Source organism: Mirounga leonina, unplaced genomic scaffold (genome assembly GCF_011800145.1).
Source record: "Mirounga leonina isolate KUSES-001 unplaced genomic scaffold, KU_Mleo_1.0 Mir_150, whole genome shotgun sequence".
In the NCBI taxonomy this organism is placed as follows: Eukaryota; Metazoa; Chordata; class Mammalia; order Carnivora; family Phocidae; genus Mirounga; species Mirounga leonina.
Genome location: NW_023270374.1, coordinates 25,596,783 through 25,609,495, shown reverse-complemented (window position 1 = coordinate 25,609,495; position 12,713 = coordinate 25,596,783). Strand labels below are relative to the sequence as shown.

The 12,713-nt window shown below is 52.5% G+C and overlaps 1 protein-coding gene across 4 annotated transcripts in view; it reads right to left on the bottom strand.

Moving 5' to 3' along the window:
* Nucleotides 1-5,904: 5,904 nt before the first annotated feature.
* The window catches only part of CBFA2T2 (CBFA2/RUNX1 partner transcriptional co-repressor 2), a 151,416-nt gene continuing 144,607 nt past the window's right edge, over nt 5,905-12,713 (bottom strand). For all 4 annotated transcript variants that reach the window (XM_035006114.1, XM_035006115.1, XM_035006117.1 and 1 more), the window contains exon 11: nt 5,905-10,769. In XM_035006114.1, the coding sequence (XP_034862005.1) occupies nt 10,470-10,769 (300 nt within the window). In that variant the 3' untranslated portion in view covers nt 5,905-10,469. The remainder of the gene's footprint in view (nt 10,770-12,713) is intronic.

Below are 12,713 nucleotides of genomic sequence, written 5' to 3'. Positions count from 1 at the left end.
CAGAGCCTTCTCAGGGTCCCAAATAGTGTGGCTGGATGCCTGTGAGAAGTTCCTGTCCCCTGACAGAACTCCTCCCCAAGCCTCTTCCAGACCGGCTTTGTCACCACCCGTCACCTGACAGAACCACGTGTGGAATGGCCAACGTGGTCCATCCAGGCACTGGGGGGCCCTACTTCGAGCCATCTGGAGAGAAGGGATTGGGGGGCACAGAGAGAGGTGACTGACCTACATGGCTCTAAAGGGGAGGCACATGGTACCACAAGGGCACGGGATGGCCTCTGACCTGGTCTGGAGGGTGTCGGGGTTGGGAGTTTTTAGGCAGGAAAACACACACTCAGGCTCTGAGGGGAGGAAAGCTTGCCTCGTGGAACTGAAGGAAGCCCAGCAGTGGTTTGAGGCTGGGGCAGGGGGGCCAGTGGGCTAAGGCTGGGGCTGGGGCAGGGCGACAGTGGGCTGAGGCTGGGGCAGGGGGGCCAGTGGGCTGAGGCGAGGGGGGGGGGCAGCAGGGCCTCGAATGTGCTTCATCCTGAGGAAGCTGTGGTGGGTTTTAAGCCAGCAGTGACCGGCCAGTGGGCTAAGTGACAGCTCACCAGTGTTCTTGAATACCCTGGTGGTGCCAAGACGACGACTCAGAGGGCATCAGCTCGGGGTGGACGTCCTGGTCTGGGACTCTATAGACAGGGTCTTCCCCGAGGTTTCTCCCTAGTGACCCCCACAGGAGTTCAGACTTGGGGGGGTCACAGAGCGGCTCCCACAGCACAGGGGTCGCTGGTGGCTTGCTGGCCAGCGCCGAGCCAGGCTGTGCTCAGGCGGCCCCTCCCCCCAGACTCGTGGCAGCTCCTAGAAGGTGCAGCGAGCACCAGGGACACACAGCTCCAGGCGGGCGTGAGGAGGGCTCAGTGTCCTGGTTAGAGAAGAAGCCCTTCCAGGAGGAAATAATCCTGCTTTCTGTCCTGTGTTCTGACTGCTTCTGTTGTTTCCTCCATAAAAACAGCGACAGCAAACCCTCAAAACTAAAAACTTCACATTGGTATCTTTGAACAAAGATGCGGAAATCCGCAGGCCATCAGCTCTGGAAGAGAGTGCCTCCAGAGCCTTGGTTCCCTGGCCTGCCTCACCGCAGAGTTAACACGTTTTTTGTGTTTTTAAGACGGGCAGTGTCCTCCCTCCCTGAAGCTCTGAGGAGCTGGGGAGGGTACTGCAGGGGGAGGGGAGTGTGGTCAGCGCCGCAGGGCCGGGGAGCGGCGCTGGGAGGGTGTCCTGGGCCCAGTCCAGTCGGGGTCTGGACAGCTGTGAGGGGTGGCTGGGGCGCAAAGGGGGCAGAAGGCGGACCCTGGAGTGTAAGGGATTGGAGGTGAGCCAGGAGGCCGGGCCACAGGGAGTTTGCCTGATGTCTTGCAGGTAACGGGGCAGGGGTGGGGGAGCGGTGGGGGTGGGGGTGGGGGCTGGACCGCAAACCTGGAGGCTACAGCGAGAGCAAAGTTTTCAGCGGGGCCGCGGGGGCACAGAGGAGGTGGCCAGGCCTTTACATTGTGTTTACTGAACTCCACCTTCCCCCGCAGCTCGTGGCCACCATCACCTCTGGCCTAGGAGACTGGCAGCCTCTTCACTGGGCTTCCCATCTCTAGTCCACCCCCCCCCCAGTCTATTCCCATAACGGAACAGACAAGGGGCTTTCAAAACACTGCCATTGCCATGGGGACCACAGGAGTCTGCTAAAACCCTTTCATGGCCCCACACTGCCTTCAGCATCAAGATCAAGTTTGAGTTCTTGAATTGGCATTCAAGGCCCTTAGCTATCAGCCCACTCCCGGTGTGTACAGCCTCCACTCCCTAAAATACACACCAGCTGAGCTGGGCTACGGGCAGCCTCAGCCACTCCCTCTTAGCCTCCCCCATGGCTTCCTCCCCCCCCCAGACACCACCTCAGCCTTGAAGTAGCAGGTCAAAGCCATCAGGTTTAGGTCACCTTTCCAGGCCTTGCCCTCCATGCCCGGCTCTTGGTTGCTCTTCAGCTTATTTCAGCAGCCACTGGGCACCTCTTTTGTGGCAGGTGCTGGGGACAGTGAAGTGTCCTGAGCAGGTAACAGCACCCAGTTCAAGGGCAGGCAGAGTACAGATGCTGGGAGAACTCGTAGTTCCTTCCACCAGCTACCACCCCCTCACCCTCACCCACTCCTTGCACCTGCCTCCTCACTTTCCTCCCATCTGTGCCAGTGACTCACCTGCACACATTTAAACTGTCCTGGGGACTGGCGCAGTGCCAGGCCAGGTGCACAGTCTTAAATGGCTGCCATTGCAGTCTAACTCTTGGAGGGCGACACATAACGGAATCCCCTTAACACAGCCTCTGATGGGTCAAAACAAAGGGACTGAGAATTAGATGGGCCTTCAGGAAGTTAATCTCTCTCTATATATCCTTTTTTTTAAAGCTCTCCACCCACCATGGGGCTTGAACTCATAACCCCAAGAGCAAGAGTCGCATGCTCTACCAAGTGAGCCAGCCAGGTGCCCCTAGGAAGTTATTCTCAAAACAAATACGTAAGCAGGACACCATGCTTCAGGCAGGATACTGAGACAAAGATGAATCCTCAAGGAAACCACATATTGGCCGAAGGAGAAGCAGACTAGGAGAACAGCTTCCGTTTACAAAGGCTTCCCAAGCGCCAGGCCTTGTGCTGGGACAACTCCCATACGATCACATTTCACCTCACAACAACCTAACAGTGTAGGCATCGTTAGCACTCCCAATTTATGGGTGAAGAAACAAGCTCAGCGAGCAAGTACTCTGCTCCAAGTCACACAGCTGACTGAGTCCCTGGCACCAATAGCCGCTTGCTGTCAAGCGTGAACAACGCCGAGGGATATCTTGAGCATCCGCTAGTAATGGAAGCCAGCCCAGAGCTGGAAGACAATGGCAGCTATAACTAAGGAAGAAAGGAGGCCAAACCTTGGGGCTGCAGGATGGCAGCTGGGGCAGCAAGGAAGAGCCATGGGTGTACAGAGGTGGAGGGTGATCTGGTAGGGGCTGTCCAGGGCCCAGCCACCAAAAGGTGGTGGGGTTAAGTCCTCTTTGTTTCTGGAACTCCCCAGGAGGCACTGAGATAATGTTAGCTGAACTCATGGGGCAGAAAGGCAGCTTCAGGAAAGGTTGGTGCAAAGGGGAAAGGAAAAGTTGCTGGGGTGTGCACCCTGGATAGGAATCTGGCTTGCAGGCTGGAGGCACCGGAGGGAGCAAGTCTGGCTCTTTCCACAAGAGGGCGCCAGGCACCAGGCAATGAAGCTGTCTTGGGGCATGGGGGGAGGGGCAGGTGGGTGGTTGTGGGTTCCCCCAACGCTCTAGGGAGGGAGGACAGCTAAAGAGGGGGTACACCCAACTCAGGACCCTGAAATTCCAGCAGGAAGAAACAAGCACAGATAGGCAAGAGGAGTTCAGACCGATGCGTATGCTCATTCTGAGATTGTGTCATCATCTCAGGCCAATTATTTCCCTTTATACTGAGAAACAAGTCAGTCGGCTCCTTGACTCCATACTTCGTAAAATTTTAAAGAGCTCTCCACTTGAAACCTACGTTCCAGAAGGAACAACTCTTCCCTATTTTCCATCGCCTAGTCTAGGCTTCGCTCATTTTCAGATGCATCTGCTATGCTGGTCAGCGGGGTACTGAGAATTTCAATGATTGTCCTCTCCAGAATTCGACTTTCCAATCTGCCTGGTTATTTAAACCATCTTTAGAGGTTTCGTAGTTACATTCTGTACCTGCTACTAGTATCTGAAGTCCCAGGGGTCTAAATCAATTCTTTGCTGTTCCTGCTGACTCTTGCTCATAGTGGCTCATTTCCTGGGATGTTTAGTAATTTGGGGGGGACACTTTATAATGGATATATCAGTATTTTTGATATTTTCATTTTTCTCTAGAGGATTTGCATGTTTGCTTCTGCCAGACACCAGGAGATACTGCATCCAGGCCTAGAATCATCTTAATTCCTCAGCCCCAAGAGAAGGCAGACATGAGTCGAGTCTCCAGTCAGATTCTTGTTCTTCAGAGGGCCAGGGTTTTCTGCTCAGTACCCTTTGCAGACAGATTTTACCGTTTGCCTTATCACTGAGGCTAAAGCCAGTGACGGGGCTCCCTGGAAAGGTCCTAGATTTGCTTCTCTATTTTGTAGAGGCTTACACGGCCCCCAGAGGCAGTTAATCCCTCACACTCCAACTTTGTGAAATTTCTCCTGACCCCAGGCAGTACACGTTTCCTCTTTTGTATTCAACCCCCTCTGTGGTTTTGGTTTACTGTACTCCTCTCATTTTTTCCCTGGCCTTTGGGGATTTCCTATAGTTTCTGTGACCTCAGCAATGCAATTAAAAAGTACATTCATTGGAATTTATCCAGCATTTGGATTTTTTATGGTAATTTTGGTCTGCGATTTCTGTAATAAGTTTAATATTATATTATCACTTGAATTCCTAGGATTTTTTTTTCAGAGCTAAGGCAGACTGGACTGCTGACTTGTCTACCAAATGTGCTTTTGTGCTAGGCTGACAGTCACAAGGCTGAGATCCTGTTATTGTTCTAGGTGGTGGACTGCAGCGCTGGGCAGCTGCCGAGAGACCAGCAGTTGGCACCATCTGCATGAAAGATCACACAGCAAAGCCCCACCTCACCTTCTGGGGCCACGGCCACAGCCGAACCCTTTCTCCCTACCCTAAGGTCACCCCTTTGCATTCTGGAGGCCTGTGAGGCCGGTGGTGCCAAGAAGCCTCTAGGGCAAGGCTGCTTAGAGGTAGGTCTAGGGCAGGGTGCCTGGGAGGCTCAGTTGGCTAAGCGTCTGACTTTTGATTTCAGCTCGGGTCATGGTCTCAGGGTAGTGGGATGGAGCCCCACGTCAGCCTCCATGCTCAGCGTGGAATCCACTTGTCCCTCTCCCTCTGCTCCTCCCCTACTCGCTCGCTCACTCTCTCCAAGTAAATAAAATCTTAAATAAAAAGTAGTTCTGGGGCAGAGGCCAGAGATGGGTATTCAGGTGACAGGAGTGAGGATGGGGCCAGGGCCTTGGGAAGTGAGTCCTCAGGTCACCAGCTAGGAAACTGGACTGACAGCCTAAGACTCCATACATACAGGGTGCACGGCTGTGCCGCACAAGTGTGGGTCAGGTCACCGCTGGTTCGAACCCCTCAGAGCCATGTTAAATACTACCCGGGGTCTGCTGGAGGCACTGCAAGCTGGTGGGTGTTCAGGGAAGGCAGTTTGAACGCATGCTCCATGGATCCAAGAGAAGTTCAGTTCTAGAACTCCCACCTTGGAAAATTATCCCCAAGAAATAAATCATGCGAAGGAAGAGGTTCACTTCAGTATGTTGGACAGGGAAAACCTGAAAGCAATCCAACCACCTGACAGGAGGAGAAGAGTTAAGAAAATTACAGCCTCAATTAAATCATACAACCACTAAGCAAATGAACATGAAGGCAACAGTGCACTCGTCTATGATTTAACATCAGTGTAAAAGAACAGGAATTAATAATCACAAGTCCAGGTATGTTAAAAATTTTGAAGGAAATACTTAAGAGCTATGAGAAAAAAGTACCTACAAGTCCACTACCCTATTTTACACTTTCTGTGGAAGATCACATAACAGAGCTGTTGCTGCCCTTGACCGCAGGCCCAGAGTGTGCAGCCAGCCTGACTGGGCCTGGGCCCCCCCGCTGGCTTCCCAGAGGCCTAGCAGCTGGAACCAGCTCCTCAGCAGTACCTCCAGCTTTCACTCCCCTGGGTGCTCTCTAGGCTATGGCAAGAACCCCTGGAGGCCCCCCATGAGGAGGGGGAGCGGCCACGGAAGCCTGCTGACAGGACCTCTCAGTGTGTACACCCCCTTCCCTCCCTGTCGCGTTCCAGCCCAAGCCAGAAAAGGAATATAGCCTTTTTATTGACTACTTTTAAGTAGAACAAACTAAATACATATTTAACAGTTTTGGTTCATTTATACAGTACATTAAATAAGTTATGCACAGAGTTAAGTAACAAAAATTCCTATCTGAGTAAAATGACAAAGCACAGAGAAACCAGACTACCGCATCCTGTGGGTGCTTTCACATTCATCATCCCCCCATAAAACCACGCTAAGAGGCATGGTTTTCTATTTATTTACATTATTGGTTTTCTTTTATGGATGGAGCTTTTATAGCCTCATCAGGAACTTGGAAAGCCATGAAAGTGGACCAAAGGCTGCTGAGCCAAAGAGCACTTTCAATCATTCACCTAATGCTTATTGCTGCTTCTCTCTGCCAACTCCAAGGCAGGGACGGGCTGCCTCTGCCAGCCGCCAGCCACACACGCCCTATTTGGTATAAGCATCAGTGAGTGTATACTGGGCAGTTGTGGGCCGGACTAGATGGGATCCTCCAGGGAAGTGCCATTTCTGGAGCCGTGGAGGGCAAGGGGGATCTAAGGTCCACCCTCAGGCCTCCTAACCTTCTCCTGGCTCACGATGGAAACGGTCACCTGCACCATCATCTTTGGAAATGAGCATGTCAAAGCACGTGGGCAGAGGCAGGTAATCAACGTTTTGGTTTCACAAGAACTAGACACTCAGAGCTGGAAGGGCTCTATTCAGCAGCTTGCCCAGCCCCCTACCCCACCCTGGACAAGCTGGCCATCTGGCCTATGCTGGAACAGTCCACGTCCCTCTGGCTTTTCTTACATTTGGTTCAAACATGCCACCACCCAGTTCTCTGCAAATAGCTTAAAACAAACAAACAAAACAAAAACCAACAAAAACCAAACCAGCCCCCCGCCACCAAATCTAAGTTGGCTTGGTCTACTGACCTGGTTCTGACAGCAGTTCTGAAGAAGGCCTTGAAGATGTATTCTATTTTCAATGATTCATTCAATCCGTAATACCTCCTACAGTTTCCAGGACAAATTGCTACCTGGTCATTATGCTTTCATTCTGAAGAGCTCACTACCATACAATTTCAATACTGTTGCTGAACCTTCAACTCCATTTGCTGAGATATCCTCTGGAACTACCCAGAACAAGGTCTATACCCTTTGCAAGCAGGTGACAGCCCTGGGGATCAATCTGATTTTGGAACAAGGCCATACAGAGTAAAGTGTAGATTTTCTGTCTAGAAGCTGAAGATGCTCATGCTGACACCAAGAAGTGAGGAGCTCCTGGTGGACTAACAGGCCCAGATGGGCAAAGGATGTCCGCACTGCAGCCAACATGACACCGACCTGTGCTGGGTAGATGTGTCTGGTTTCCAGACTTAGATCCGCTAAGATATGTATGCCTCAGCACTGTCCAAGATCCACGTGTTCTGTGACCTCAGGGTCACAGGAATGTGCCTGAGCACAGCTGCTAGAGGCCCACCCCTGGAACTTCAGGGACCCTCCAAAGTGCAAGTCCCACTCACACAACTCATAGGGTGCGCTGCTTATTCCTGAGCAGGTGTAATTAACCAACTTCTTCCCGAGTCCATTTTCACCACTGAATGGAGTCAGGCATGATGCAGGTGGTGGGGACCCAAAGGAGGTTGGAGGGTATGAAGATCCAGCCCTCAAGCATCCCTCAGAACATTTAAAGATGGCTCCCAGTTTGGCCACTTCGGCCTTCTCTGGTTCCTGCAACCATTCCTTGCACACAGAGGACAATGAAGTCCCATCACTCCTTAGCGTCCCTCAGTGGGCGATGCTGAGCACTGGCCTCATCCTCCAGATGTCCTCTGATGGGTGGACAGGCACGTGTCGCCTTTGCTTTTCATTTCTACAATATCAAAGAGCCTGGGGCTGCCCTGACAAGATCTTCAGTCTTATCTCCTTGGTCTTTTTTGTGCCCCCAAGTATTAACTATCAAGGTGGTCCTCTCTAATTAGCCTGATTATATCAAGATATTTTAAGTCTAACTACATGAAAAGTGGGAAGCCTGAACTTGTACTCCAAACCTGGTAGCTGGGATGGTGAGCGAACAGTGGAGACCAAGTGGAAAGCTGGACTCACCCCGGCCCCTTCAACCCTTCCCCCTGCTCCATCCCAACACAGTGCCCCTCCTCCTCCCAACCAGAGAACAGGAAAATTTTAGAGAGGAGGATGATGAAGAATGGGGTTCTTTACATCTAAATAGGAAGTCTTGAACAGATGCCCTAGCTACCTAGCTGTGAAAGTGATTAAAATTAATAGCAAAAGGTCTGAGAACTGAACTACAGTGTAGAGTACCGCCCAGATTTCCAGCTTGGCCTCTGGGCAACACACGAGCAAAGCAGTCTAGAAAAGCATCACAGTACCTCTGCAACCTGGCTGTCCTTCGAACCACAGCCCACAACGGTCACCAGGGGCCTGCACACCAAACTCAAACCTTAGCTACAGAAACTGACATTGAGCCCTCATGAATAGTCTGTTGTTTCTGGCTTTTTATTCCAACCAGGAAAAACCTGGGCTACCCTGGGTGGTCTTGTGGCCACTGAAGATTTAAAGAAGCTGCCCACGTGTGCATCTTGCCACTGAAAAGGCAGTGAACTGGCGGCAGATCCAGTGGGCACCACGAGATAACCTCTTGCTCTTATTTCCAGGCTCCATCACCTCCTCATCGGACATCTCATGTCTTAATGGAATCCCATGTCCTGCCCGGGGTCCTCATTTCATTCCTGTTGAAGTCAGGATGCCCCACCAATTGCTGCAGTTTACGGAATTCCACAATAAAGTTAACATTATTCTTTCTCTGGGTATACCTTAATTTATGCAATGTAAATCCAGGTATTTTAAAGGCGCCTTGCACTGAGTTTCTTTGTAAGATAGAAAATCTTTCAGTAAAGACTTGAAAGTTCCCACGGTAAGCTACACATGTATATGAGGACAATGCTACTATGCTGATCCCTTTTCCTTGATGAGACGGAGACCTTTTATTTCACTACGGTCAGCACACAGAAGGTAGCCATCTAAAGCTGGGCTTTCATGTGCCAGCTGGAGCAGGGCCAACCAAGTCACCCCAACGGATTCCTTGGGGCAAGAGGGTGCTGGAGGCCTGGAGGTGGACAGAGAGAGGGTCAGGGTCATTGGGCTGCTAGCAAAATGCAAATGGCAGGGAAAAATATGCATGGCAGTTCCTAACATTTTAGAAGGGCTATAGGTGATGTCATCTTTGGAGAGCCAGGTAAACATCTGGGAAACTACCTGATTATGGGAAGAAAAATTGGTTAAGCCTCTCTCAAAATGGTTGTCACATTTCACAGAACTTTTCTTAGCTCAAAGAGGGAAGCTATCAAATAGATAACATAAGGGAAACCAAGACTGTATGCCCGATAATAAGTTGGCGTAATATGTATTATGGACGAGGTTTGAAGAATTCTTTCAGGTCCAGGAAGGCTGCTGGGATGTGACCAGGCCTTGACTGTGGAGGCAAGACCTAGCCACAACACATCACATCCTATGGGACAACCATGCTTAAAAGGGGCCAAGCACAGACCACGAGAAGATCCACACAGTGATCTGGACATGCGTGGCCTCAGATAAAAGGGACACAGAACAAGACGACTGTGCAAACAGTCAAGCGGTGACAAAAGGTTCTGCATTTCCAACAGATCATCCATTCAATGATTTAACGATACTAGTTTGGCCAACATGCTCAGAGAGAACAGACTATCCACAATTGAGTCTCATTCTCCTGCAGACCAATCCATGCGCTGTAAACTATTTTCTGCATAAGCAAAATCAAGTAAGAGAGAAAAAAATGGGTCCCAAACTAAAGTAAGCAAGCCAGGCTGGAAAATCTTGTCCAAAATGATCTGTGATGCTTGAAGGCAGTTTTATTTGTTTTTCATTATTATGGGTGCTTTTAGTGAAACGGTCACTTCTTTCCGGTGATATCTGATCATCTGACAAGTCTGAACAGCAAGGTCGAGGAGAGAGTCCTGAGTGCTGCTTTTGCCGGCCCAAGTCCTGGTGGGGCTCATCAGTGGCATCTGCTGAGGGTGGAAATGGGGCTAAAGGAGCTACCCCGTCAGAGGGGATCTCCTCCACAGCCTGCTGTCAGCCTCCAGGCCTCTGCTGCAGGACAGCCGAGTGGGAGACAGTGGCCGGGGGGCGAGCTGCCTCCAGCCTGGTGGGGCGCATGTGACAGTCTCTGCCGCCTCAAGAGGCAGGGAGGGGAGCTGGTGGTCTACACGGAAAAGGGGCTGGCCATGCCAGTTTCAGCTGGGACAGGAACAAACCCGGGAGCCCAGGAAGGAGGCGGCCGCTCTGGCCAGCTGCCTGTGTGCAGAGAGAATGGCACGCTAGCTCCCCGAAGGCCACAGACAGGAAACTGGGGCCAGTGTCCAGAGAGGGCGTGGAGCAGTGTTTGCTGGGCTTGCACTCTTCCTGCCTCCACTTCACTTTTGGCTGATGACCCGACAGCTCATTGCACTGGTTCCCACGGCCAGGCCCCCAGTGCCACATCCTGCTGCGCTGTGAGGTCATCAGAGGGAAGGGAGCCTGGGTTCAGAGTCCGTTGGTGTCGATGGCTGTCACAGAGGCGGGCGTCGAGGAGCGTGAGGTGGCGGCCGAGGTCTTGTCCAGAGCTGGGCTGGGCACGCTGCAGTCGGCGGCCCTGGCTGAGGAGCCCCTGCCTGCCGGGAGCAGCGGCCGGCCTTGGCCGTGGGGGCTCTGGCCGTGCAGGCTCTGGCCACAGAGGCGGTGGTGGCGCTCCCAGTCCTTGTGCTGGCAGAAGGAGCCGCAGTAGCGCGCAATATTGCAGCCGCTGCACGTCTCACTGGCTTTGCGGCCACAGTTCCAGCAGTTCTGCAAGACACAGGCAAGGGTTAGTTGCTTGGATCCTGTGTGGGGAGAGCGTGGCATTTGGAGCTACAGACACCTGGGCTGCTCCTGCTTCAACTGCTCTGTGCTGATGCGTGGCAGAAACACACGCCTCTCTGAATCTCCTTCATGGGCAGGAAGAGGCAAACCGCCTGCCATGGGCTGGCAGGACAGCAGGACGAAGGGTGCCAGGGAAGGGCGGGGGGAGCTCTCACCCCCTGCCGAAGGCACCTACTCATTGTTCTGACTCACATTTAATCCTCAGTGACCAAACCAAACTCTGTCCCAGCGTCCCCGACACGACACACGCACACGTGTGTTTAGATAATGTTTTTTCTCTTGCTGATCTCAACAGAGGAATGATCTTGATCGCTTTTACCGACAACACCTGATCCTTTAAAAAAGCCCCCTGCCAGGGGACCAGGAGTGCGGGCAGCTGCGCAACTTCTGTGCCCGTTCTCCTTTCGGCGATGTGTCTCATCACAGGAGGGCTGGCAATCAGAGGACTACTTCGGGCTTGTTTCACAAAGCCCCCCAGCACCTCCGATCTCAGTGCCCCGGGAGTTTTCCTGCTACTCTCTGCACCTGCCACGGAAGGGGCAGGTGTTGCTGGGCTTTAGCAGAAATGCATGGGGGGCAGGTGAGGAAGGGAGAGCACTAACCCTGACAGAAGGGAGGAGCCAGTGAGACTCGGGTAGAGCTCCGAGTGGCAGGCCCCGAGCGCAGCGACAGGACGCTCAGTGAACACGCGGCACCGCGCTTCCATCCGACAGCTAAGGAGGGGAGCAGCCGCATGAAGAAGGCTGCCACGAGGCGCAGCTCCCACAGCCCCCCGCGCCTGCCCCCTGGCAGTCTCCTTCCGGAGGCTCCCCCGAGGACTCCACGAGTGAGCCTGCACCCGAGGTCCCCAGGACCCACTCAGAAGAGAAAAAGCCTCCGGCACTGGCCAGGTGAAATTAGCAGGAAGAGGCAAGGCTCTCTTAGGTGTCAGGAAGGACCTGAGCACCAGCTGGCCTCCCACCCCCACTTCAAAGGGTCTCCAGAATGGCAGAAGCCGATCTGAGGCATGGCCTGATCCCTCCATAATCCCCTCAAGGAAGACAGACACTGTCCCCAATGAAATCTGGACCCCCGCTCAAGTATAAAACAACAGACAAGTGCCTGCAGCCATCCAGCCCACCTTTTGCAGATGGGACACTGAGAGCCAGCAGGCAGGGATGTGGCCTAAAGCTGTAAAATGATTACATGGCTATGCAAAGCCTGGAAGCTGAACCCCCTGACTCTACTATACTCAAGGTTACAAAGGACTGCAGACTCCCTTCTAACAACAGGCTTCTCAGGAAATACACTTAGGGACTGCCCAAACTTGCCCAGCACCAACACCCAGAGGACCAGAACAGGGAAGAGACATCTTTCCCAGGATGCATTTACGGATCCTCAAGCAAACTACACTCCAGAGAATGTCATACTTTTGAGTGTGATAGGCTGACTCCAAATGATGCCTTGGCAGGACATTACCACTTGTGGGGAAGAAACTGGTTGGTTACTGCGCACATGGGGCCACCCTGGAAACACAGGCCAATGTGCCAGCCCCATGGTCAGCCCCAGCCGAATGGGAGAGCCTCTACTCCCTCTCTGTCCTAGCCTGCAAGGGCATCTCAAACCAGGACAGAGTATTACACCACTAGTACTTCCACCGTGGCTGCCATATATGTTTGTAAGAGATTATGTCATCATTTATGGGACAAAATAAACCAAGATGAACAGGCCCCCAAAGAGGCAGGACCATAAAATGCAAGAGTAGCGTGGCTGGTGTCAGAGCAGCTAGGGTGAAAAGGACACTTGTAGGTTTTCTTTTCCTGTGTCTTCTTCCCCCTGACAACCATGAGGCTTTCTGCCGAGATATAAGGCAAAAGGTCTATTATTGCT